Below are 27,676 nucleotides of genomic sequence, written 5' to 3'. Positions count from 1 at the left end.
CAGGACTTAGAAACTGGGATCAACATAAGATGTCCTTGAAAATTCAAAACTAGGTTTTATCAACTGTCAGTAGTTCCCAAGGATGCGTGATGTGCTGAGAGTGTCACTCAGATACAGCTCAGAGGTCGCCTCTATGAGTCCCTTCTGATGCCCCTCACCTTCTGAATAGGACTGGTTAGTCTCATTTTCTTTATGTCCCCCTAATTCTTGCGATGTGAGAACGGAGAAATTTCCTCAACCATTTAGTTTATATGTATGTTCATTTGTATGTAAAACTCCCTTAGGAGCCAAGACTATGCCTTAACTTCCCAATTACTAGCACAGTGCTTAGTACACAGATCACATTTAAAAACCTTTTTTCATGGATGATTGAATGAATGGCCATGTTTAGTAACAGACGTAATGGATACCTAGTAATACGTATGATGGATACAAAACAGCAATGATACTGATGCTATAAGCAACACCCAATATTTGTTGAGCTCTATCTGTCAGGCACTGTGCTAAGCAAGATTTTAACAAATATCATTTACTTTACCTCTCACAATAATCCTATTAGGTAGCCACTATTATTCTCCCATTTTATGTATGAGAGAACTAAGGTTCAGGGTGGTTCTACACATTGTCCAAGACCATGTGGCCTGTGAATTGACTTCAGGGCTGTCTCACTTTAAAGAACATGATCTTACCCACTAGTTATGTATCTTTTATTTTCAAGAGAATCCAGAGTTAAGGTGATTTTATTTTTTTGAAATATTTATTGATTCCATGTATTTATTCTAAACCCAATGTAATGCAACACTCTGAGGACCAATTTAATTTGAAAAGGTGAACTATGTCTTTAACAAATCCACTAGATAAGTGTTTCCAAACTTAGTGAAAAGGAAATAATGCCACCTTATCCAAGAGGCAATGAAACCTCAAATGAAAATCAATAAGATGGGTGACCCAAACAGTCCACCCCCAGCACTGACTCATTCTTTGACAAAATCATGTGAATGGCTTAATTTATATAACAGTCCTCTAAGTTGGCCTAGAAATGTAGAATTAGGGGAAGGGAAGACCTTTTATTGAACAAACACCTACATGTTAATTCAAATCACTTGCTAATTTGGCAGATAATTCCATCAACCTAAAAAGAGGGACTGGACCTCCATCTGCTCAATGAAACTAAGGGCTCGAAAACTCTAGATAAGTTTCCAAAAGGCAGTATCTCACCAACCTGAGATCCTTTCTCAACAGATTCTTCTAAGGCCAACTCTAGTACAGGGGTTAGCGAATTACAGTGACAGGCCAAATCTAACCTGCTACCTGTTTTTATACCATCTTCAAGCTAAGCATTGTTTTACATTTACATTTATCATGGTTAAAAAATTAAAATAAATAATAAAGATATTTTGTGACACATAAAAATTGTAGGAAATTTAGATTTGTGTCCATAAATAAAGTTTTTTTTTGAAAACAGCCACACCCATTTTTTTGTGTATCTTTTGTGCTACAACAGAAAAGTTGAATAGTTATAACAGCTTATATGGCCCAAAAAGCCTAAAATATTTACTGTAGAACAAGCTGGCTGACCACATTTCTAGAATAAAGTTCAACAGGTGCCAGGAAACTCAGTGAAGGACACATTGCAAACAATATAGGTTTGGCCTTTTGGATTTATTGCTTAACTCAGTGATTCTCTCAGTGTGGCCCCTAAACCATCAGAATCAGCCTAAATTGAGAAATCATTAGAAAGGCAAATTCTTAGACTTTAACCTAGATCTATTGAATCTGAAACTCCTAGGGCGAGACCCAGCAATCCGTGTTCTAACAAGTCATCTAGGTGATTCTGATACACATTAAAGTTTAACAACCCCTGACAGAACTCAAGGAATTTGAACATGTTATGTTATCCCAACATAATTACAAGAAAGGCATTTATTGGCTGCCAAGTATAGTCCAAGCACAGAGCTAGATATTTCTCTTATATTTTTGTATTCCCTACAACAATCTTGAAAGGTTAGGTTTATTAGTCTCATCTTACAGAGAAAGGAATTCAAACCCAGGAAGCTTAAGGAACTTGTTAAAAGTTACTGAATTAGGATTTAAACTCAGATCTGTCTGCTATATAGCCTATATACCTGCCCCTCACCTTACTCTGCCATCTCTCTTATCATGTGTGAGAGAAAGCAGCTCCTGACATCCTGAGGGAGCTGCCCTGGTTTATCAGCTAGGCTTTAGCATTCCCTTATTGAATATAAAAAATTTTACAGAATATTAACGTCAGATAAGACTGCTCTGTACTATGATTGGTCAAGACAAAAGCAAGACAACTCTGTAATCATATCTGAGAAGAGGCAAAAACATGATCTTTGTTTAAACCACAAAAATGACCAAATACCTTTCATCCTAGCTAATGCAGTTTGCTTCTTTGCCAATTACAGCTTTAGCTTCTGTCTGGTCTTCATTACTTGTAGATAAGATTTAAGATATCCAATCATGGAATTATCCTGACTTCTTGACTCCATCCAATCCAGAGCAAAGCTCTGCTTCCTAAATCGTAAATCCCCAACCCAAGCTCAAATCCTGCAAGTTCTTTCTGACACCCTGCTACTGAGATGCGCTATGGTTCTCCACGATGTGTCTTCTCCCACTCGGAAAGAGAAATGAAGCCAAATTGTTCAACTATAGGTATGCTCCTGGTGATCTTTGGTTGGAGGCCATTGAAATGTACACCCCTCCAACCTCATCCCTCCTCCCCATTAAGATTCCAGCTCTGGGCTCCCATGTGGGGTGGGGAATGTGTTCCTAAAGCAAGCAAAATTGAAAAATAGTAGCTCCCAAACCAGTCATTACCAAGCCCATTGCCAGGTCCAGAGCAAATACTTGGTATCTTAAATGGATTAACGAACTTTTAAGAACCAACCTGATCAGGAACAAGGACTTAAGGAAACTGCCTTTCTTTTAAAATTAAAGTTTGCATTCCTATTTTTAGCTTCCAATCTTTACCTCTCAGTCTTTTGGTCCCGCAACTCATCAGATTTCAAACGGTACCATCTTCTTACAGCCTGCCGTGAAGGCTTCCAACTGGGTGAGATGACTGTTTGAGTTTTCTAAAGTCCTTGTTCCCTCTCACCAGACACTTTCTAGTTGTGGATTACTTATTCATGAGCTGTTTGGTCTCTAACCAATTCAAAAACTTCTTAAGGACAGTAAAACGCCCCACGCCCTCTATTCTCCTTCACATAGTAGGTGCTTAATACACATTTGTTCAGCTTCACTTAGAAATCTAAGAGTTTTTTTTCCATTATCGAATTGAAAGAGCTGCTTCCCCAGCCAAGTCAGAGTCCATGGAAGCTGGGATTTTCAGCTCACCGCTGAATACGTCATTTGAAATTATTTGCCAGGGTCATGGGGTTCTGATGAACAGCTGCCCCAGAGGCCTTTGGTGTATGGGTATCTCTAATTTGCAGCAGGATTTTCATGTGAAATCTCACTAGCAGAAGAAAAAAAGAGATTAGAAAAACATTTTTAACTAATCAACAGTTTCCAGGCAAACTTGCAAGAGGCACTGGAGGATCTCAATTATGTAGCGAAAGTATAAGTGCACTGGCAGTTTTACTGTATGGGAGTAAATGGTGCTCGTGCCATAATTTTTTGAGTATCTTCTATATACCAAGCATTGTGCTAGACAGCAGGATAAGTATATAATTAAGGATAAGGAATAAAACTGTGTCAATTCCCCTTTACACTTTGTTGTTGTTCCAGGAATTCCACATTGTGTCCCACATCCTTGTGTCGGGACATGGTATTACTTTACCTGGTACCCAGCATGTAGAACTTGCACAGGCACCTTTCTGGCATATGAATTTGATAAACTCCTCTTCATCCATAAAAACCTAGCTAGAAGTCACTTCCTCCAGGGAGTCATCTCTAACCACTTCTATCTCTTCCCCTTGGCCTTAATTACTTTCCATTCTTCTTCTATATCTTGAACTCACTTGTATTGATCTATCTACCATAATGTATTGCATTCTCTTTGTTTATATTCCCCATCTTCTTGTATAACTGAGAGTTCCTTGAGGGTAGCCACTATCTTTAATTCTTCTTTGCATACCAGGCCTAGCAGAGTGCCTGGAATACTGTAGATAATTGAAAAATATTTTTAAATGCAAGCCATTGTTGAAACACAAATAGCAAAGTATTGGTAATTATTGAAGCTGGATAATGGGTACATGGAAGTTCATTATACCATTCTCTATACTTTTTGTGTATAAAATTTTCTAAAATGGAAAGTTCAAAATAATTAAAGACCTTGCAAGATGTCAGATATATCTATCAGAATTTTAAAGTTCTCAGCATAAATGGAGGTCCTTACGTCTATTTACGGCCTCTGTGTGCCTCATATTTATTTCTTTTCTTGTAAGAAACATACTTAAAGCTAAACAATGCTGCCCTGAAATAAAATACAATTGTGCCATTTTTGTATTTTACAAGATGATACAGACCAAGAATATTACATTAAACAGGAATTTCTGGAAAAACTACAAATTGCTACTTCACACTAAATGTTTTATTGAGGAGGGCAATCTATGGATTTTTGCCCTATCATCTCTCACCTAAATTGTTCCAGAAGCATAACAGGTACCTTTGCTTCTGCTCTCTTCCGTCTGAAGTCATCATCACCTACTCTGAGGTTGACCCACCAAAAACTCTGGTCTGCTGCCTTGCTCATGGCTTCCCTAAAGCTGAAGACTTAGAGTCCATGGCTCTTCACTGACTGGAGAAGACACGCACACTCTCAGTATTGCAGCCCAAGAGACCTCTTCAGCAACATCTCTCATTTCAACATTTTGATGTCCATGTGCTACAAGCCACTGCCCTTATCCAGGAAAACAATCTTCTGTCACTGCCTGAGGTCCTAGCTCTAGCTGTTTGCTCAGCCCCATCCTCCAATTTAGGAACTGCTTCTCACACTGTTAAGTCCTGTACAACTGTTTTTTCTCTATGAAACCTTTCCTTGAGCCCTTTCCGGAATGTACCACTCCATCTGTGCTTCTACAGGCCATTTCTTGGTCTTATGCCCAGCACTTATTTTCTCTGTCTAGTTTGGTAATTAGTTTCCTTTACCAGAATGCAAGCTTACTGAGGGTACATCCTTTTAATGTTCATCTTGTACCTCCCCACCATCTCTGTCAATGCCTAAAAGAGGACCCTGCACACAGTTAGTGTTCAATAAGACATTTATTACATGCTAAACTATGAAATGATGAGATTAATCTTGTGAGTGTTCTTCCTTGTTCCCCTCATTAATGAGTGGATATGTGTAAAACCTCAAATCATTATATTAAAATCCCATTAGTCATTTTAATCCTCTTTGCAAATTGCTTTTGCTTCCTAAACCAAGAATTTCAACTGAAAGAGAATTATTTTTTGAAATAGGGATTTATCGAACTCAGAATCTAATTTAGATAGGAGGAGAAATGTTTCTCTCTACCTTTTTCTATCCAAGGCTAATTTTCACTAGCCATTGTAGATGATGGTATTAAGGTAACACTCCTTTATCCCAACTCTAATGTAGACCCTCTCATTCAAATAGACTTAGAACCACTTTCTAAGTTAATGGATGCACATAGTCTCACTGGAGAAAATACTCCACAGTGGTACCAATGAAGAATCATTGACTCGTGAGGATAGTATAAAAGGTCAACATCGCCGAAAGGAAGCTTGCATTCTGCTCTGGGCCTCATCTTCACTTCTCCACCAAAAAGAATGGTTAATTCCCTGGCCTTATTCTGGGCCGTATTTTCTAGGTGGTACAGTCTCAGTGAAAAGTTTGGCAATCTACATTGAGATAACCCTTTTTGCCTCTTTATCATTTGCAGGTAGAAAGAATGAGGGACCCGATACCCTAATATTTTGTGGCTTGCTCTGTAGTTGCCTTTTTGTTTATTCCTCCAATTGGCTAGTGGTCAAAAAGCTTAAGTTCTGTTTCTGCTTGCACACTGCCATGGTCTGAGAAAACGTGGACAGGAGGCCTATGTGAGAATTCTCATCATCTTATTGTGTCTCATTGTTGGATTCTACTTGGACTAGCCATTCATTGCCACTAAATATAAGCTACAGATGGTCAAAATTCAGTGCAGATCTTAGAGGGAAAGGGGCTTAGGAGACCACTTGGCTTGCTTTTGTTCTAATTCTGCCTCTAATTTATGGCAAAGTGGGAAATCTGGTTTAGCTCACTTACATGGCATGCTTGGGTTGCACGCTTGGGTTGGGTCAAAGCTTTGTAGAAATTGTGTGGCTATTGTGTAATCTTATTTCCTATGAATATATTTCCATCAAATATCTCCGAGGGTGCTAATGGACAGTTCAGGACAAGATTCCGGAATTCAGGAAATTTCCCATGCATATTTGCATTAATTCCCTTTCCCACTATTAAGGAAGAGGAATAAATGAAAAGTGCATGGTGGTAAAAGCACTGTATGGGATTCAGTAGTCCTTGATTTTGATGCTAACTCTGCTCCCATTCAGTTTTGCCTTCTGATTCAGTTAACCTCTCCAGATTGCAGTTGTCTCCTATGTAAAATGAGATAGTTTGACTACACCAGAATTTCCTACCATGTACTTCAGAACAAAAAAGAACTGACTTGTCACATAAATATGAGTTACATCTCATGTATGATGGTAACCCACATCCTTGTATTTTAGCATCATCAAGGCTTATACATTGAATTCAAAGTTTGCCCAGCTGACTGGACATTTTCCATAATCTCTATAAATATGTAGGTACATCATCTATATAGATGTGTGTATAGAAATATAGATTCATATACAGATATGGATATTATTTGGAAATGAATATGGAGATCCAACCCGGAGAGACATTTCAGACTAGCTCAAAATTCTGAGTCTAGTTGCGGGAATCAGGTTTACAATTCTGCTTTTCTTGTTATTGGAACTCAAATTTGAATTTTCCTTTGAAAACCTTCAACTTTAAGTGACATAAAGCAGGACATAAAGCATAAAAGCTGAGTCATTTGCAGGGCTCTTAAATGTTGAACTTTTGACTTTAAGTGGCTACATTTTCAACATTGGCAATAAAAGAACTGTGCGCTGTCTCATAGTGCTGTGAAAGTTGACTTTCTCTAATGCTTCCATGGTGGTTCTCCTTTAGACACTGTTTCATCTAGCTCTGAAACCGAGCCATCTTGAGTATGGTGCACTAAAGTGGAGGGCCATGGCTCAACCGAGTCCAAGGAACAAAAACTAATATGGAGACGAAACAGGAGCAAATTATTCGAATCACAGACATTGAAATGATCTTAGGCACCAACATTGGTGCCTCAAGGCAGAAATGTCAAAATAATGCAAGATTGTTGTGTAGCACTTGGAGAAGCTTATTTATGAATTGTTTTCCTTCTGGGAGTTAAATAAAATTAGTACATAACAGGAAAAAAGGAAGAAACTAATTTCTGAGATTTGTTTAATCTCATCATAATATTATTCTCATGTGTGCCTGAGCAGAACTCGTCACTGATTGAGAATATTTAAAAGAAGATTTTACAACTACATTAGAACTTACATTCTTACACTGGTCTAAACCTAATGGCCTAAACTCATACTGGTCTAAACTGGTTAGAATCTAATGAAGCCAGTTTGTAGAAAAAAGGACTTTCTGAAGATGAGATGCATTGACCATTATTAACATATTAACAGAAACAACCTGTATACTGGATGTAGTTTAGGATGATGTCATCTTAGTTCCTGTAGTTAGAAAGATTAGAAGCATGGGTAGGCTTAAATGTTTCCATTAACTTCCAACATTACGCACAACGTCATAAGTGAATATTCATAAATAACTTGGCAATAGAAGATTATGTACTTATCCGAAAGGAAAATTAGCAAATGTCTCGGGAACTCCATTCTTTCACTTGAGAAGAAAGGAGAGCTGGGATGTAGAATTGACATCAAATTTTTGAGGTTTAAATAATTCAAAGTATGTTATTTTAGTAGAAAAAATATTTCATAAAATATAACTCTATATTCAAACTGTTAAAGCAAAGTTAATCAACTTCTTTTTACTCTCCAGTCATTGAATAATAAAATTGATTTGGGTAGTACAATTTATGTCAGATGGATAAAATATTTATTGGTAGCAACAATGCTCTCCTGTGCATATGGGTTCCCACTCAAGAGGCAAATGAGCGAAGTGGCTCATTGGGAAATGTACTCAAAACACTTTTGCAAATTAAGTGTTCAAAACACATTTTTGTTAAGCATCCATTAACTCAATTTTAAACCAAAAGCTTATCCATTTTATATCATAATCAACAACCCAGCTCCACCCCCGTACCTCCTAACTAATGAGGCACACACAAATATTTCCCTCACGTATCAAGGTACTCCTCCAGAGGATGGAATTGCTAATGACATTAAGGCGTGGTAGCCAACATAAACTTGACAATCAAAAAACAGCCTGCATTATCACCCCATGGTAGAGAGTCCTAACTTCCCATCTTGGAAATATATTTAACCCATATTATCACCCTAAACCCAAATAGATTTCAAATAGAAAGGTAACGGTACATTATCCCTTCTCTCCCAATATCAAATATCTGGGTAAACAGAAATGAACTGTCCAGTACTAGGCTGCTCTGTGTCAAGCATGCATATTTTAAAACTTTTACTTTGGGTATTAAGCCTCCTCAACTTCCGCAGCGTCTGTATCCAGTTCTGCACGAGACCTGACCAACAGCACAGACTGAGAGCGACCACTTTACCTTCCGAAAAATCAATCAGTCCCAGCAAATGAAGCAGCTTCAGAGATGCACATATAATCACAACAATACCCACTGTTTGCAGTCCTTCCGACTCCCACTCGAGAGTCAACATCCTTTAAGCTGGCAGAGCATCCCAGCCTCCGGACCCCTTTGGAGCGGAGGGAGTTAATCAGAAAATCCGAGCAATATCTGGCTTGGAACAAAGACTCGCGAGGGGGAAAAGTGAGCAGCTCCTCGCAGATGCACCGGGCAAAGCAGCGGCCCCCCGGAGTGAGGACCGACCTGGGCTGAAGTCCAGCCTCTCATGCTGATGCTGCCATTTGTCTGGTGGTGTCCCCCAACGACAGTGCACTGGCTTCGGGACTCTGCGCTGCAGCCAGCGAGTACTTAGACTTCAGAGCTGCGGGGGAAACATCTGTTGGAAAACTGGAGACTTTGCTGTGTCCGTGGAGAGAAGGGACACTCCCAGGAAACTTGCCCTAGAGAGCACCGCGCTGCTCCACCCGCTGACAACGGGAAACCAGGCTGGGCAGGGCTGTCTGCGCGCTAGTTTGCTGCCTGGGGAGCTTGCGAATGTCCCCTTTTTGCCATAGCAGCTGCTCTCTCCTCCTAGAGCTTGCGCTGCGAGACAGCTCAGCCCCCTCTCGGGATTCTAGGGAAAAAATCCGTGTTGGTGGCTAGTGCTTATAGCCTCTTTCAGAAAGCCCCTGTGGAAGCCCATGGGCAGCTTTTCTAGGGAGAAAAGTGCAGGAGCAAAAGATCTATGATTCATGGCTTTGTCAAGCGGGAGCATCCAAGCGAGCTCCCACCTGCCACTCCACTGGGGCTGTCTGGTTCCTGCTAACACATTGACAGCATTATCAGGGAGATTGATTTAGTCTTTATATTTACAAATATGGATGGATGCAGGGTAGGGCAGAGCAGAACCTTGTAAGAACACTGATGTTCAGTAACTGCCCCCTGGAGGGTGAGTACCTCTATCATCCTTCAAACTCTCACTTCAGCCTGTCTCAGAGCAAAGTTTCACAAACCTCCCTGATGATAAAAATCACCCCAGGTGCTTGTTAAAAACACTCTCTTGTGAAGAGTCTGATTCAGAAGATTCTGGAGTTTGTGTTCTTACACAAGAAGTTAGGTGAATCTTATCATCAGGGACACATTCTTCATGCTGTCCGGAAGGATCCTGTGGGGTGTTCTATTCTGGCAGCCTAGGCAGCTTGGTGGGAATGGTCATGGACTCTGGGTTATGCCAGGACCACACTGGCTTAATCACTCTGACAGTTACCTCCACTCTGCTAAGTTTGGTCCTATAGTACTGGTGAAGAGAATCAACTGGGACTCTGTATATGAAAGAGGTTTTATCTCTGGGAACTCCCTATGAAAAACAAGGGTTTATGACTAGTATCTTAAACCTGGGAGGGCATTTCCTGGTTCTGCTCTTTCCTTACTGTGTGATTTTTTTGCAAGACACTTAACCTCTCTGAAAACAGTTCCTATTGTGTGAAGTTGAGATTATAATACTTTCTTTAACGTCCCCCATTTAAAGAGAATTGTGAGAATTAAATGTGGTTGTAATAACAGCATTTACTGAGCATTTACTCTGTTTATCAATATTACAGTGATGTATCAACACTAACTCATCCCCACAGCTCTATGCGGTAGGCATTATGGTCATCTACATTTTATAGGCAAGAAAATTGAAGCATAAAGAGATCACCTTACCGACCAAAACTGGGGTGGGCACAGTGCTTGGTAGGCAATATTCATTCATTCATTCATTCGTTTGGTTATTCATTAACATTTGTAAAGTTGCTACTATGAGCTGTGACAGGTAGTTGAATGATAAAATGGCAAGTAATATTCAGCTCTATTCTTTGGGTTTAATAAGTTTAATAAAGTCTAATGTGACCAATAAATACACCAGCACTTGAACAGATGTCTCTATGGGGTGTAGTGGGAGCACAAGAAGGAAAAGTCAACTCCACCTGAGGAAAGATGGGTGGCAGTGACAGGAAGGAGGCTTTACAGAGCAGGTAACCATCAATAGTGACAGCTTTCATCATTATTAGAAATCATGTGTCATACACAGGCTTTGGAGAGATAGACCTGGGTTAAATCCTGGTTCTTTCACTTGCTTGCTGTGTGACCTTGGGGAAAGCACGCCATCTCTGACTCTCAGTTTTCTAAGTTCAAGATGAGAATGTGACTGCCTCCTTCTCATGGTTGGCGTGAGAGTTAACTGAGATTGTGGAGAGCTGAGCCCGGTGCCTGCTCAGCACATGGTAGCTGTGGGATTATGGCAGAAGTGCCCACTCTTAGAAGCTCTGCTGGGCCTAGATGGATAAAGTGACTTGGCTCTCCCCTCGTCCTGCCACTCCTCCCTGCTCCTGGGTCTAGTTCCAGTCTTTTTCCCAGATAGACTGCCTGATCACTCCAGCCCGCAGGACTTTTTTTTCTCCTCTGGGCATCAGGAATATACTTAGGTCACCAAGCTGGACCTTACAGTGATGCTTCGCATTTTGGATGATAATGTTTATGGGAGATATTTTTTTTTTTAAAAGATTTTATTTTTTCCTTTTTCTCCCCAAAGCCCCCCAGTACATAGTTGTATATTTCTCATTGTGGGTCCTTCTAGTTGTGGCATGTGGGACACTGCCTCAGCGTGGTCTGATGAGCAGTGCCATGTCCGCGCCCAGGATTCGAACCAACGAAACACTGGGATGCCTGCAGCGGAGCGCGCGAACTTAACCACTCGGCCACGGGGCCAGCCCCTATGGGAGATATTTTTATATCAATCTGCCCAACCACCTATTCATCTGAACATGTTGTGTTCAGTTGTGTCAGCAAGCCAGTGAAGGGAAGTAGTTCTCAGTAGTTGATGAGAAAAGAAATGTTTTAAGTAACCATTCTCTGAAATTCCTGCCAACATTTGGCTATAGGATGTCCAAAGTTTTAAAAAAAAGTTACAGAAATTAATTAAGCGAAGTTAACTGTAACCATCTCTTTTAATCCTATACAATATCATATTACAGTTGAAAAAACTAAGGTACAGAGAGGTTAGTGACTTAACCAATGTCACAAAGCTAGAAAGCTATTGATCTAGAATTTAAACATTGCTTTTTCTGGCTCTCAATTTCATTATTCTCTGTTTATACACTTCAGCAGATTTCAGCAAATATTTGTCAATTGATTTTTTGATTTATAGAGCTAGGCAAAGTATTTTTAAATTGTCACATGTCATTTTCCAAGAAAGAAATCCTCACCATCTTAGAAACTCACATAAAGACCCACGGATATGATTTTGTTGATTCCAGGCAGGACTTCACTTCAGGACAACAGCATTCCCAGTGTAGAGTCCATCATCTGAGAGTCTTGGTGGTCCACCCCGCCTCTATCTACATTAGCTCCCTTTACCACTTGGTGTTCTGAGCTCTTTCTGTTGGCTCCAGCTACAGGATCTTCCAGCTCTTGAGGATGCCATGGGCTCTCTCACATGCACCCCCCACAGTAAGATTTGGTAAGGTAATAGTAATAGCAATAATGTAATAGTGTCGTCAACGAGTTTCCTGCCTCATCTGAGAAGTCTGGGGAATTAGGGCACACTTGGGGAAGATTGTTTTTCTAGGGCCATCTGAGAAGGAATATTTGGATACATATTATCTTAAAAAACAACTCCAGATTATGGCTCTATCATTTTGTTGCAGCAATTTGCCAGTCCCAACCCAGTTTGTTATATTAAAATATGCCCTGGTTTTCTTTCCTCATTCCTAGGCCCTCCCTTTTTTTCCCGTTGTAGCAAAGGTCTGTCTTCCATACCAAAGGAAAGGAATAAACGCACATTTCCTGCCCACTTATTCTAAGCCAGGTACCATACTATGTACTTCATATGTAAAATTTCATTTAATCTTATCCCAAATCAATTAGTTAGCTGTTATTGTCCCTATTTCAAAGAAAAATAAAAACCAAGGGTCGCTGAGATTATTTTCACAAAGTCACATTCAATAAAGCATACAATCAGGATTTATATCTAACTTACTCCAAAAATAATATCTGCTAACATTTATGGAGACTGTATAAGTGTCAGGCACTACTCTAAAATCTTCACACGTACTAGCTAATTGAATTCTTTCATAATTCCCTGAGATGCATATTATTACTCTGGTTTCTAGGAGAAAGTTCAGGCTTTAAAAGGTTAAGCGATTTGCCCGAGGTCTTGTAGAGAGTACTCGGCAGAGTTGAGATTTGAACTTGGGTATCCTGGCTGCCAGATTCTAGGCACTTCGCGATTTATCACTCGATTTTGGGCCTCTCTGCACCATGTCAAATGGTTCTTTAACTGGGTCTCTGGTAAGGGACTAAGAAGGGGAAATATTGCCAGAAACTCTTAGGAAAGTAAAAACACACTCCAAGGAGGCATGCCAAGTTGATTGACTAGTCCGAGAAAGAGAAAGGGTCAGTGAGTAGAGACATTCAATTTTCTTGCACTGATCTATTGTGATTCTTTAAATAACCTCAAATGGGATGATTTGCCTGAAACCTGAAACTGATCATTTCCTCCTCTTTGTTGTATCTTCAGTTTGAAATTTCACCAGGTGATGTTTCTTCATACTATTGACATTATATAAATATAAAAATAAATGTAACAAAGTTGAGAAAAATGTTAAAATTAGATAGATTTACCACCCTACCTATTGTCTCTCCAAAAATATAGATAGAATAACATATAGGATCTAGATAGAACGCATATAGGAACTAGTTAACTTAAATTAAAATTAAAATTATTGGTTTAAATTTGTATAAACTTTTAGAGATCAAATAATCCAATCATTTTATTTTACAGAGGTTTAAAAGAGAGATGGAGAGAGAAGAATTGACTTGTTCAAGGCCAAAGGACTTGGGAAGTGGACAAAGTTGGCTTGAATCCTCTGGTTTGTCATAATTCCTGAATTGTTAACTACAGGGGAAATCAGAATGATGCACTGAGAAGTTAAAAAGAAACTAAATTCTAAAAGAAACATTTTCTACTCCTAGTTAATAAGAGTTCAGAGAAGCAAGACGTCACTGTGGTTGGCATCATCTAGACGTTTCCATCGAAGAGAGAAGCCTAAGCTAGTTTTTAAAAATAAGCGAGGATAGGAGGAATGGCTTTCCTGGGAATGGAAAGGGGCACGTGCTAGGGCAGCATTCATGATGGTGACATAGCTGGATTGAGGCAGGAGAGAAAAACGGGGCTGGAATGTTGCTGGAAGAGGCCTTCTAACGTTGGGACTTGACAGAGCAAGTAACGAGGACACAGTTGGTGTGTGACCATTAGTGTCTCTTCTAATTTTAAGATTTTTCTCACCAAAATGATGAAAGCTATTTCCCCTCTGGTGCCTTCTATTCTACCCTCCACCCTTACCTCCACCAGAAAGTATCTCACATCCCTCTGTCTTTGGATTTCTCAATTACTTGGAAAGATCTCTATATGTTCTCCAGACAAGCTTTCCACTTAAACATGACAGGACATAAGCTATCTCACTCAGCTACAGGGCTTATTCTGAAAGGTTAATAAATGTGTCTGGAATGGAATTCCTTAAAATATGTATATGGTTGTCCATTAAACAATTAAGCATCCAGTGTTCTGGTTTGAGTGCTCTGTTAAATTTATAAGGTGGTAGTGATGAGGGGGAAATACCTTCCACTTTAGGGAACATTCAGCAACATTGCACTAATGTTATCTTGAAAGAGTTCTCAAGTATCTGATGACCAAAGCATGCGCAGGATGTAATCTTCATATAAACAAAATAGCAGATTATTTGGAAATGCAACTAGAAAACATTCATAAGAATAGAATCTTTCCCTATAATTTATGACTGTTTTTGCTTGCTTTAATTTCCTTTTCCTGGCTTTTCTGGCCTAAACTGAGTGGGTTCCTGGGTTCACCAATTTGATATGACATGTAATTTTGGCTGTCATGTCGCAATCCTTTTCATGGGCTCTCTCTCTCAAAACTGTCTACCACATATCACTACGATGGGCTGGCTTGAGAGAAATCATTATCAAGGATGATAATAATGATTATCCTTTTCTTTATTATAGTATAACTAGGATTACAATATTTTGAGCCCCTACTGTGTGATAGACAGTGTACTGTGTGCATTACATAAACTATCTCAGTGAATCATCACAACATTCTGATAAGATAGGAAATATCATTAACCCCATTTTACAGATGAGGACACTGAAATGCAAAAGTTAAGTAACTTGCCCAGATTGTGAAGGGATCAGAATATGCCACTCCAAAATATGCCACTTTGGCTTAAGGATTATAGTGAACTGAAGGCAACTGAGAATCAGTAAATGCAAGAAGAGTTCTCTGCCCTCCTCTTATCTACCTAAAAGAAGGCCATAAATTTTCCTTTGTGAAGCTGCCCTCCATCCCCCACCATCCTCTGCCAGGAGTCAGAGAGCAGCTCTTATCATCAGAGACAGAGAGTCGGCACGGAGATGAGTCTGTACAAACAGCTGTAACTAAAATAAGCCTCATCTTCTATCAGTTTCCCGCATGTATTTCCTAGTCACTTACCCACAATTTATCATCCCTTCAAGACAAAACTCTCTTTCCTTTGTTAAAATGGTATATAAGCCCCCAAGTCTAACTTCTTCTTTGAATTTCACTTCTTTTCTGTGAACTTCCATGCATATAAATATTAATAAAAACTGTACACTTTTTCTTCTGTTATTCTGTTGTTTGTTAGTCTAATTTGCAGACTGCAGTTATTGAACCTAAGAGGGTAGATGAAAAGTTTTTCCTCCCTGACAATTACGTGTCAGAAGTCAGGGAATTGGGAATTAACTTTAGGAATTCTCACTCAAGAGCCAGTGTTCCTACATCCCTGGGGAGATATGTGTAAAGATGGCTGTTTTTGTTTTGTTTTGCTTTTATTGTAGACCCATTAAACAAAGAGAAACAAAATTTAAAATGCAAATGGTCTCCAGAAAGGTAGCCTGTGGTGTGGCCATAACCTCATAGTGAAATGTAAATGTTTAGTTTCAAGTTCTTTCCTGGAAGCAAGATCAAAAGAGCAAAGAAAAAAGAAATGAGATAAGAGAAGGGGCTCAGGAGAGAAGGGGAGGAAGGAGAAAAGCTGAAGGGAGGAGAGAAGAGAGGAAGAAAAGGAAGGGGAAATGAGAGAGAGAAGCAGTCTTCTATGCAGGCCACTGTGACGGGCTCAAGAACACAAAGTGGCGGCCAGCCCTGGTGGCCTAGTGGTTAAGTTTGGCATGCTCAACTTCTGTGGCCTGGGTTCAGTTACCGGGCACAGACCTACACCACATGCCAGTGGCCATGCTGGTGCCAGCTCACATATGAAAAAAGAGGAAGATTTTCAACAGATATTAGCTCAGGGAAAATCTTCCACAGCAGAAAAAAAAAAAAAAAGAATATAAAGCTGAATGTGGCCTGTTTTCTGCTTGTAAGATTCTCAGAGACTTCAAGGGAGATAACCTAAAATAGGAGTAAAAAAGGCTATAGGAAAGGAATGAGCAAGGGGCTACCTCTCGCTGAGTTAGACCCACCTCCCTGGTCCATCTCTAGGGTCCTATAACTAGACATGCGGAGGATCTCTTCTACTCTGCCTTCTCAGCAATGGCTTCAAATGACCTTGGAAACAGAGCAGGTGGTTTTAAAAGTATGATGAATAGCATCTCTATGCATATTGCATTAGCCATAGCTGGGCCTCGGGTCCTGCTTTCAATGTTCCTAGGCCCCGTGATGCCTTCTCACTCACTTGGGACGGGGCCCCACTTGTCATAGATTTATCACTTCATTAGCTTGGTTCTCTCATTTCCTAGGCACAAGATTCCCACAGACTGACTCACGTGTTCTCAGCTGCACTGACACATTTTGTGCTGCACCTGAGTGAATCTCTTTGGTAAAAGGGACTAAGCTTTATTTGAAGGAAAAAAAAAAAAAGAGGCAAAGGAAAAATTTTCTTACTATCTCAGCTCCAAAAACAGGAGCCTGGAGAGCTGGAAAGGGAACCGTTTCTCTTCTGAGAATTCCATGGTTCCCAGAAGGTATAGTCAATTTGTGTTGTGGCTTGTCTTTGCTGAAGATTGCCTGTTTTCTATCATTACACTCATACTATGATACTGCTGAAATCAGTTAGTATTAGTTTCCTATTGCTGCTGTAACAAATTACCATAAAATTGGTAGCTTAAAACAATACAAATTTATTATCTTACAGCTCTGGAGGTCAGAAGTCTGAAATGGGTCCCATTAGGCTAAAATCAAGGTGTTGGCAAGGCTGTGTTCCTTCACCATGCTCTGGGAAAGAATCTTCTTCCTCGCCTTTTCCAGGTTCTAGGGCCTGCCTGCATTCCTTGACTAGTGGTCACCTTGATGTCCAATGTCAGAAATGGCCAGCTGAGTCTTTCCCAGGCAACATCATTCTGAACCTGACTCTTCTGCCTCTCTCTTTCACTTATCCTTATGATTCCACTATGCCTGCCTGGATAATCCAGGGTAATCTTCTTATTTTAAGGTTAGCTGACTAGCAACCTTCATTCCATCTGCAACTGTAATTACCTTTTCCATGTAATTTAGCATATCCATGAGTTCTGGGGATTAAAATGTGGATATCTTTGGGGGGCCATTATTCTGCCTACCACATAGTTATAATATACAAGTTACTTTTAACAGGAAATGCTCCTTTAAGTAAGAAAAGGAAAGCCAACCCTAAATTGAAACCTACAAATTCTATCTTTCATCAAGAGCAATCCGCTTGAGGTATGTGGGCATGAGTCTGTGTGTGTATGTGTTTAATCTACAGAAAAAGAAGCTTGTCTTTCAGAAAGAAAGGGCAGCTTTAATTAGTAGTCCTATCTCTGAACTTCCAATTTTCACTAAGAAAGGACTCTGAAGAAACTACATTTCAAAATATTAAAAAGGAACACCAAACAATTTAGAAGATATGAGCTAATGATCAGACTGAGGGACATTCTTCTTTCATTTTAGTGGTCAGAAGCAATTAGATGCAGAGCAGGTGTTTCCTGTGAGCCCTAGACTAAACTTGGAGCCAAAGGAGCTAGAACCCTGGAGTACAGAACTGGGATAATGTTCCTCTTTTACAGAATTTCCCGGAGGATCACAAAAGATAATGGAGGAGAAGGTGCTTCGTAAGTGGTGAAAAGTACTCACACAGAATGCTCTAATTAACTGGCCTGGACATCCTAGGATGGATAAGACCGGAAACAAACCAAGATCTGTAGCTACTGAGGTTTTAATTTTTACTTAAAGCTGTCAATTCTCTGGACATGAGCAAGTCACAGACCACGACTTTCAGAAATAGTGTTTACTGCGGTAACAAAACTTAGTAAATGAGAGACTTTCTCCTTTGAAGATCGTATGATGCTTTCTCCCTAGAAGACTGCATTTAAATGGGCTGGTGTCTTATACACTTGGGCTAAAAATCAGCTCTAACACTTTCCAAACACCGACGTTTATCCAGGATTTTGGTGTAATTTTATGTGTATTTGCACTTTCACAGATTTTGTCTCACTTATTCCTTACATTTGTCCATTTTAAAAATGAGAAAATTAGGGTAATGAGAGTTTGCCTTATTGAAGGTCAAAAACAGCAGCAAAACTGGGTTTTAAAACCAGGTATTCTGGCTCCATACCAGTTTTGGGGTTTTTGCTTCTTTAATACTTACAGAATGCTTTTTCTGTGTTGGGTACTGTGGTAATGATGCCGATTTAACAAAGGTTGACACGAGGGAAGCCATATTGTAGAAAAGAAAACATATTGAAACTCTGAGTGACCTCTGATCAACTAACTCAGACATGCTCTGTCAATTTTATGGCCCCTCCCAGCTGCTATAAGTTGATAACTTTATTCTTTTAAGTTCCTTAGGAATGTGATGACCCTGAGGCAGAGAGTCTATGCTGAGAGTCATCATCAATGACAACTGAAAGATCAGGGTACAGAGTGTTGCTCCAGTCTCTGATGCATATCCAGTAAAACAAAAAATTATCAGGAACTAAGACCAGATGCCTCTCCCACCCAGAGACCAGCCCCTTATATTCTGGCCTGTAGTCTTTGTTCTGTAAGATGGTTCTTTCAGACTTTAGTCAGCCAACTTCCCCCTTGCTAGCAAGCTGTAATAAAACACATTCTCTCCTACCAACTTGCCTCTCAACTATTGGCATGTCTTGCAGCAGGCAGACCACTCCTCCCCACCCCTTGGGTGACAACAGTAAGTGCTTTATATTGGTGATAATAAAAGTGCATACATTGTTGTCAGGAGCAATAAATGGGTTAGTACGCAGTACAGTTAAAGCATTCTGGGCTTTGATGAGCACACAGCAAGTACTCTCTTTATAAGAGTAATTATTAGTGATTCTTCACAAACCATCTCTGAGGTATTTCTATTATTATGCCCATTTGATAAATGACAAAACTGCAATTCAAAATGGTTAAGACTCTTAACCACTTTTCCTGGTATGTGACCAAGCAAACCTTGAAACCCTGTCCTCATTCACACCAGCCAGCCTCACATTGCCTTTCAGTGCTTGGTTCTCTGAAACATAGCCACTCTTAGTCACTCAGTTAGTCCTAGGCTTCCAAGCAAGACAGAGTGTAAACAAACTGAGCTGCATAATTGTTTAATCTATGTGGAAAACTCCTTGGAGTTCAGATACCTTCGCTCAGTGATCGTTTCTTTAAGAATTTTAAACTTTGTGTAAGTTCTCACTTCACTTTATTCATTCATTCTTCAAAAAATAGTCACTGATTATGTGCCATGCAAAATATGCAAGGGACTGTGGGGGTTAAATATCTTGAAGAAGCTTACAGTCTAGAAGGGGAAGTAAGGAATGCACGTAAATCACCAAATCCAAGGAAAAAGACTAGTGGCCATGAGAAAGTGTGTTTAAAGTGCAGCAGGAGTTCAGAGGAGGGAGAAGAGAAGGAAATAAGAGTGTGGAGGTCCATTAGGGAGTGCTTTATGGAATCTGAGTTTGACCATTCATAGTAGTTCAATCATTCCTTCAAGGAGTCAATAAGGACATTTGTTGAGTGTCTACTATGTGCTAAAATATGTAAGATTCCTCAATATAAACCCATCAACAAATCCTGTTGGTTCCACCTCCAAAATGTAACCTCTATCTGACTAATTCTTATGAAGTCTACTAATATAGCCCTGGACTCAAGCCACCATGCAACAAGCTCCCATCTGATGTTCCTGTTTTCACTCTCATACCTCCACAGTCTGTTTACACAGCAGCCAGATGAAAGACTGCATTTTCCATATAACTTCCCTGCTTGTGGCCTTCCAATCATTAACTGTTACATTCGGGATAAGATTCAAACTCTTCACCATGTCCTGGCCTCTTTTTGATCTCAACTGAGGCTCGCTTCAGCCTCCAGCCCCTCCTCCCACAATCACAGACCTCTTCCTACATGGGCTTTCAAGTTTTTGAATAAACCAAGATTATTCTTGCCTGAGGTCTTTGTGCTTCATGATCCTTCTGTGTGGAATGTTCTTTCCCTCAAGGCTGTCTCCTTATTTCTCCCTCTTTCTCATCACTCAGTTCTTGGTTCAAATGCTGTCTTCTCAGACAGGCCTTCTCTGACCACCCTATTAGGCATATTCTGTCTCCTGTTACCACTGCCCATCACTCTCTATCAATTTGCTCTTTTATTTTCTCCTTAGCACTCACCATTCTCCCTGAACTTATTGTTTTTTTTTTTTTTTCCCTGAGGAAGATTTGCCCTGAGCTAACATCTGTTGCCAATCTTCTTCTTTTTGCTTGAGGAAGATTCGCCCTGAGCTAACAACTGTGTTAATCTTCCTCTATTTTGTATGTGGGTCACCACCACAGCATGGCTGCTGACGAGTGGTGTAGGTCCACACCCAAGAACCAAACCCAGGCTGCCAAAGTGGCGCCCATCAAACTTAACCACTAGGCCATGGTGCTGGACCCTCCTAGATCTTATTCTTTTTAACATGTTTGTTAGCCCATTCATTTCCTATCTTTTTCCACCCATATAGAATGCTCCTGTCAAGGTCCTTTACTAACCTATTTGTCACATTATCTTCAGCACCTAGAAGAATGTTTAGCACTCTTCTTGGTTATAGGCTTGTCATAACTATTTGTTGAGTGAATGAATGACATAAAACAGAGTTCTTGCTTCATGCAGGAATTTTAAACCACATCAACTGCCTCAGCAATGGTCATAATTAGAGATTAGCAACTAACTTCACTTTATAGTACAGCAGGTTCAAGATAGAATTTATCAAACTGGAAATGTGGGAGAAGCCTGACTATGAAGAGTGACAAGTATCTATAAGAGAGTTGAATGATGAGAATCTAATGAACATTTCTGGGCAGTGGAGTGGCATGATCATAGCAGTGTCCTGTTTACTTCATCTAGCAATAAGAATTCCAAAAGGAACCACAGCGATGAAAGAAAAGATAAGAAAACTGGAGACAGGAAGACCACAGAATAGGCTACTGCAACCATCTAAGTCAGAGGTCCTATGAGTGGGCAGAAAGGGATTGGCACCGACACTAGCAAAAAAGGAGAGCTGAACCTGGCAGAGCAGTATGAAGCAGAGACCGAGGACAGGAGTCATCAAAGGTGATCTGAACTGGTTGTGAAATATGAAACATTTATTTGTCAACATTTTGCAGGCTTTGACTAATGAAAAAATAAAAAAGATGGTGAAAATGCATTGAAAGGATGCTAGCAAAACTCATGAACTTGAAAGAAAGAACTGAAAAATCAAGAGTTAGGAAGTGACAGAAAGAAGGCAGCTATGGGTGGCCTGCAGTAGTAGTTTGTGGACCTCTACTTAGAAGGCTATTCTTAACATGTCTCTTCTCCAGGCACTTTTAACCATGGAATCTATTCATGGCCAAATTTCAAACTTCAAAAAGGGAGATCCTGCTTGGCCCACCTTGGGTCAGGCAAATAAACCTGGATCAATCAGTTATAACCAGGAGGAAGTTCACCTAGTGAAGAAGAGCACTGCAGACCCACTCCTGTGGTGTTCGGTCCTTTCAGGAGAAAGGAAACTCATGAGGGTCCAGACAACCACCTCAAGTCATCCCTGGGGAAATTGGAAACAGGAATATGCAGGGAGGTGAAAATAACAAATTTTAGTAGAGTTGCATTTGAGTAACCAGCAGGGAATCCAAGTAGAGCTTCTGAGTTGACAACTTAAAATGTGAAGCTATACCTTGGGAGAGAAGCCAGAGCTAGAGATAAAAATCTGGGGCTCATCCATATAGAGGTGATAGTTGAAGAGACAAGAGTGAATGAGATATTCAGGGAAGCAAGATGTATAGAGAGAGACAGACAAGAGTAAGAAACCGATGTTCTATGAGGAAGAGGAACCAAGTATGCCAGAACAAGAGTGGTGAGAGAGATCTAAGGAGGCCTTAGAAAGTAATATTTTCATGGGAGTCAAGAGAAAAGAGAGTTTCAAGGAGAGGCTAGACCATTGCATTAAATATGGAAACCTGCTCATTCTTCGAGTTAAAGGGTGGTCCTAGCACAAATTAGTTTGAGGCCGGTCAAAGTGCAAGTGTGTGTATATGTGTGTGTATGGGGAGGGTGTTTGCAGGAGTGTGTACATATGTAGAGGACTGGTGTGCAGCAGTGAAAGGAGAAAGATAATGTTTAAAGGGATTTTTGACTGTGATTCTTATGCTTTTCCATTCAATCCAAGATAATTCTACAATTATTACTAACCATTCTATATGTACCCAACATTGACACAGGTGATGGGGATACCATATGTACAAATGAGCTACTCTTGCCCTCTTGGAGCCTACAGTCCAATGGAGAATGCAGAAAAGTAAGTAGACAGTTATTAAATACTGTAGTGAGAGCAATGGTGGTTCATCATGGGAGCTCATTAGACAGACACTTGATCTATACTTGAAACAGGACAGGCTAGCTGGGAAAAGAGATATCATCTGAGCTAAGATCTCAAAGATAAGGAGGGTCAGAAAGAGAGGAGGAAAATGTGTTACTGGTTGAAGGAACAGTAGGTGAAATGTCTTAGACGTGGGCAAGAGCTCAGTGCCCTGAGTGAGTTTGTTTGGGCGGGAGTAACACAGAGTGGATGAGTTGGATGGGAATAAGTTGTATTTCAAGAGATGAGGCTGCTAAGGTCAGCAGGAGCCAGATCACAAAGGCTCTTTAAGCATGCTAAAGTAGTTTGCTCTTTTATCTTGAGAGTGCTGGGGAACCAATGAAATATTGTAAGCAAAGGCAGGATAGCATTGAATTTGTTCTTTAGAAAGATCACTGTCGTTGCTTTGTAGAGAACTGATTGGGAGGTGAGTGTGGCTGAACTACAGGCAAAGAGACTAATTAAGAGGCTGTTTCAGAAGTTCAAGTATTAGGATTGTGGACAACTAGCCTGAGAGACATGAATGGATATGAGAGACAAAGAGGTGATGGAATCTCCAGATACTGGGGACTGATTAACCATGACAGCTAGAAAGAGAGAGTGTCCTGAATGATGTTTGAGTTTCCAGAAAAAACATTTACCTTCTCTGGTTGAAAGTCAAGATTATTTGCAAAATTAATTATATTGGAAAGGACTAACAAATTGATGCATGTAGCTTTGGAAAAGGAAGCATTAAGTTTAGTGACTGCACAATACACTAGTCAAAGATGAGACTGAAACAAGGCACGTGCGTCAAAACTTTGAATTTGCTATTATGGGCAACTTAATCTTCCCAGAGCGTTCATTGCCCCCTTTGGAACTCTCAATCATTATCAAGGAAAGGAGAAAAAGAAAATTGAGAATAAGTGGCATGGGAATATTTGTTCATGGCCATTTAAAATCATATGCTTTTGCTGAGTGGATTCTCCCCACCTCCACCTGTCTCAGAATGTTGGCTTCTTCAGGTAGGTATATGCCATCTATTCCAGTAATGCCAAGTAAGGGGTTCTCCAATTACCACACAAACCACAAGCAAATCCATTTGGCTCTTCCTTAAAGACTATCCAAACTGATCAGTTCTTAGCACCACACTGCTACACTTCTGATCCAAGCCACCATCCTCTCCTTCCTGACTTTTGTCTTCTAAATCTTCTCTCAGCTTTTGTTCTTGCCTTCCCATATTCCATTCTGTAGAAAAAGCAGCCAGAGTAAACCTTTTAAAACATAGATTGAATTATGTGATTCCTCTGCTCAAAATCTTCTAATAGCTGTCATCTTTATAAAAGTAAAAACTAATTTCAAGTGGGGTACGTGTCTTTTATGGTAAGTTTCTGATTTCACCTCTCATTATTTCTCCCTTACCCCAGGCACACTGGTCTCCTCCATGTGCCTTTATCATCCCAGGCATGTTCCTACATCAGGCCCTTTGCATTTGGGGTTGGTCTACCTGGACCAGTTTTTTCTTTTCTGAGAAAGATTGTCTTTGAGCTAACATCTGTGCCAATCTTCCTCTATTTTTTTATGTGGGATGCCACCACAGCATGGCTTGACGAGCAATGTGTAAGTCCGTGTCTGGGATCCAAACCAGAGAACCCTGGGCTGCCAAAGTGGAGTGTGTGAACTTAACCACTGTGCCATCAGGCTGGCCCCTACCTGGACCAATTTTTACCCAGATTTCTACATGACTCATCCCATTGACAATTGCAGGTCACTATTCCATTACCACCTTACTTAGTCCAGAAGGGCTAATCCAAATCTGCCTTATCCAAAATTACATTCTTTCATTCCCAATTCTCCCTCACCTCCTCCAAACTCTTTTATTCTTCTTAGCAATTACCACTATTACGTAAACTGTATATTTTATTTCTTTGTCTTGTTTGCGCCATTTGACTCTAAATGCCATTAGATAGCATTTTTGTTGGCTTCGTTCACAATCCTCAGCACTGAGAACAAACTTGAAATGTAGCAGGTGCTGGATAATGAGTTGATGAACATTGCTGAAATACCTACTCAAAGCAACAAACATTCATTCACAAGTACACGTGGTTTTCCCCTTTATTAATACCATTAGATGTAATACGTCACCCTTCAATATTTAGTATTTAAATGTAACAAATGTAAATGGATAAAGAAAACAATTTTGAGTATCCTCTAGGAGAAAACACTATGAAATTGTTTCATAAATTGCTTATGATGAAATCGAAAATTCAACAAGTAACTAAAGTTCAAAAATGTTTAAGTGACAAAAAAAAGTCACTAATCTGCCTTTTGAGGCAGGCGGGTCCTGAAATGAAGAGCTCTTAATGTTTTGTTGAGTGTTGAGATAGATTCGGGTATAAAATGTTGGATTTAAACTGGATGAGTGGACTTGCTCTGCATAATTGAGGAAGGTGGGATTTGAAGTGCCATCCTTCCTCCTGTTTCCTCCCTCTTCAGTGACCATGGTTCTGCGGGGGAGAAAAGGGATGGAAGTGAAGAAATAGAAGTCAGAGAATATATGCTCCTTAAGAAACGACAACAGGAATTTATTGAGTGCCTACTTTGTTCAACATATAGCAGAGTCTTCATATATATTATCCTGTTTAACTTTCACAAGGACTCTGTGAGGAATATATTGTCTGCTCTGAGCAGACAAGGGAACTGAGAGAGGTTTCAAGTACTCTCATTTTTGCATGGAATTTGTTGACACTACCAAACCTGATCTGTTACAATACCTCTTTCTCCAAAAAATATTGCTTGTTTATTCTTTGAACCACTCTTTCCTTCTTGCCTCAAAGTCGAAGACATTTTTCCTTAGAAATTGTTTTACAAATAGTAATTTGATTTCTAGGTAAGTTCATTAAAACCCTTTGTAACGCGTAATGCAGCCAGCTGGAAAGAGCATGATTGTTTCTATGGAAATATGAGCTGGGAGTGCTTAACTGCCAACCTAACAAATGAACTTTGGGGATATCATCTGTTTCCCTCTTCTCAGAGGAAATAAATAGGTGGGAACGTTCAATTCCTTAACACGTTCCGTGTATCATATTTCCAGATAGCATTTGGTCCTGTTGTATTTTCTCCCACCACCAAAGTACAAAAACTGCGAGCTTTTCTACTGCACAGAAGTAAATGATGAGCCCCAGAGCCAATTTCTCATCTCAGATACTGCAGATTTCAATGTGCATCTGCAAACTCCGAAAATGACTATAAACACGTCAGCCAAAACAAACTGTAATTTTTATAAAATAAAGCTGGGGAACATGTTTTTCTGAAACCTAATGCTCACTGTCTAAGAGTATAGTAGGAAAAGGCAAGGATGGGAGAATAGCTCATAATCCGTTCATTGGCAGTGCTGTATCCCATACAGAACCTGGTAGGGAATAATCAAGACATATGGCCTCATCTTTCCCTCTTCGTCGCTTCCTGAGAGTGAGGTGTTTAAGAAAGCCAAGAACTCCTCCCAGCTAATTCAGAACAGAGTTGTCGATAGCAGTGCTACTGCTACTCAAAGTGCAGCATCAGCAAAACCTGGGAGCTTGTTAAAAATGCAAATTATCAAAACTACTCCAGAACTACTAAATCAGAATCTCCCGGGTGGGGAGCAGCAACATGTGTTTTACAAGCTCTCTGGGTGATTGTGATGTAAGCTAAAGTTTGAGAAGCATAAACTAAAGGAAAGAGCTTAAACTTGACCTAGAAGAATGGGGTTCAATTATTTTGGGATAAATCATTTAGCCTCTCTGGCTTTCCTGTCCCTTATCTGTAAAGGAGTTGAATTCATATACTCGAGTTTCTTCTTAACCTAATATCAGAGCATCTTGTGGTTGCTGCTGGTATAAATGTACCCCACAAAATGAAAGATTTGGCTATCATTAGCTGACTGATCTTCTCTCTTCTAGCTAGTGTATTGATAATAATGATAATGACGATGATGATGATGACGTGATAACATCTGGGCACCTCCTGTGTGTCAAGTGCTTTGTCAGGAGTTTGACATATTGATGCCCTCTAGTAGTAATTATTTCAATTTTAGTACTGAGGAAAACTAGAGAGGTTCTGTAACTTCCTTAATGTCATGAAGAAAATAAATGACAAGTGCCATGATTTGAATCCAGATCTGACCTCAAAAACCCGTGCTCCTTCCCCTCTGCCGAAGTTTATCTTCCCAGAATTGGTGCCTTTGATTAATGGAAAGAAAAACAAAAGACCCCTGCAGTCTGCAAGGTGGGGTAGGCAGACCAGACCATTTGTTTCCTTTAAGCACATAAAGTAATTACTTTGAATACATTGAACACATATATTGACTTCATATAAAAGCCACTTTACCCAAGAATGATCAATAAACAAGCTTTGTAGTTGTACTAAACTTCTGATTTATTGACAACTCTGAAATGTTTTGTGCCTGGTGAAAAGATGCAGAAAATGGAAGCCAGAGAGAACTTTGGAAAGCTTCTACCTTAAAAAGGTCAATATAGGCAAAAGGAAATTTAGAACCAGAGCAATCAAGGGATTTGTCCAAGGTCACATAGCTGGTTAGTGGCAGTGCAGTGACCAGAACGTATCTTACTGCCCACTGAGTTGGTGCTATTGCTGATATGGTTTTATTAAATCAAACTGAATATTCTTTTTTTAGGAGCAGCCACATATCCATACACCCACATTCAAGGGAGGTTTATAAGGAAGATGTGGTGTGACAGAGTCTTAAGAGATAAGAAAGGATTATTCAAGCTAATGAAGTTAGGGTGATAATTCTAGGCAGAGGCTATAGCTAAAGCAAAGGTATTGGATTCTGGAACCAAGTGATTTGTTTGAGGAACTATTGGAAAATCCCGTAGTACTAAAAATTAAAAAGTACAAATCAGGAAACAGTTGGAAATGAAACTGGAGAGATATGGAGTAGCCAGTTCACACAGGACTGCATATGCCATTCTAAGGCATTTGAAATTCATAAAGAGCTAGTAAATAAATTATGCAGGA

At 39.9% G+C, this 27,676-nt stretch overlaps 1 protein-coding gene across 8 annotated transcripts in view; it reads right to left on the bottom strand.

Moving 5' to 3' along the window:
• KCNIP4 (potassium voltage-gated channel interacting protein 4) overlaps nucleotides 1-27,676 on the bottom strand; it is a 1,058,683-nt gene that overhangs the window by 213,381 nt on the left and 817,626 nt on the right. The window contains exon 1 of one of the 8 annotated variants that reach the window (XM_023638706.2): nucleotides 8,769-9,600. The exons of 5 other annotated variants lie outside the window; for them this stretch is intronic. In XM_023638706.2, the coding sequence (XP_023494474.1) occupies nucleotides 8,769-8,880 (112 nt within the window). In that variant the 5' untranslated portion in view covers nucleotides 8,881-9,600. Of the gene's footprint in view, nucleotides 1-8,675; nucleotides 9,601-27,676 lie in introns of those variants that run through there. 2 more of the 8 variants (XM_023638710.2, XM_070262543.1) reach the window with 2 other exon arrangements.

Source organism: Equus caballus, chromosome 3, assembly GCF_041296265.1.
Source record: "Equus caballus isolate H_3958 breed thoroughbred chromosome 3, TB-T2T, whole genome shotgun sequence".
NCBI classification, from domain to species: Eukaryota; Metazoa; Chordata; class Mammalia; order Perissodactyla; family Equidae; genus Equus; species Equus caballus.
The sequence above is the reverse complement of the archived record's forward strand: the minus strand, read 5'-3'. Positions and strand labels throughout refer to the sequence as shown.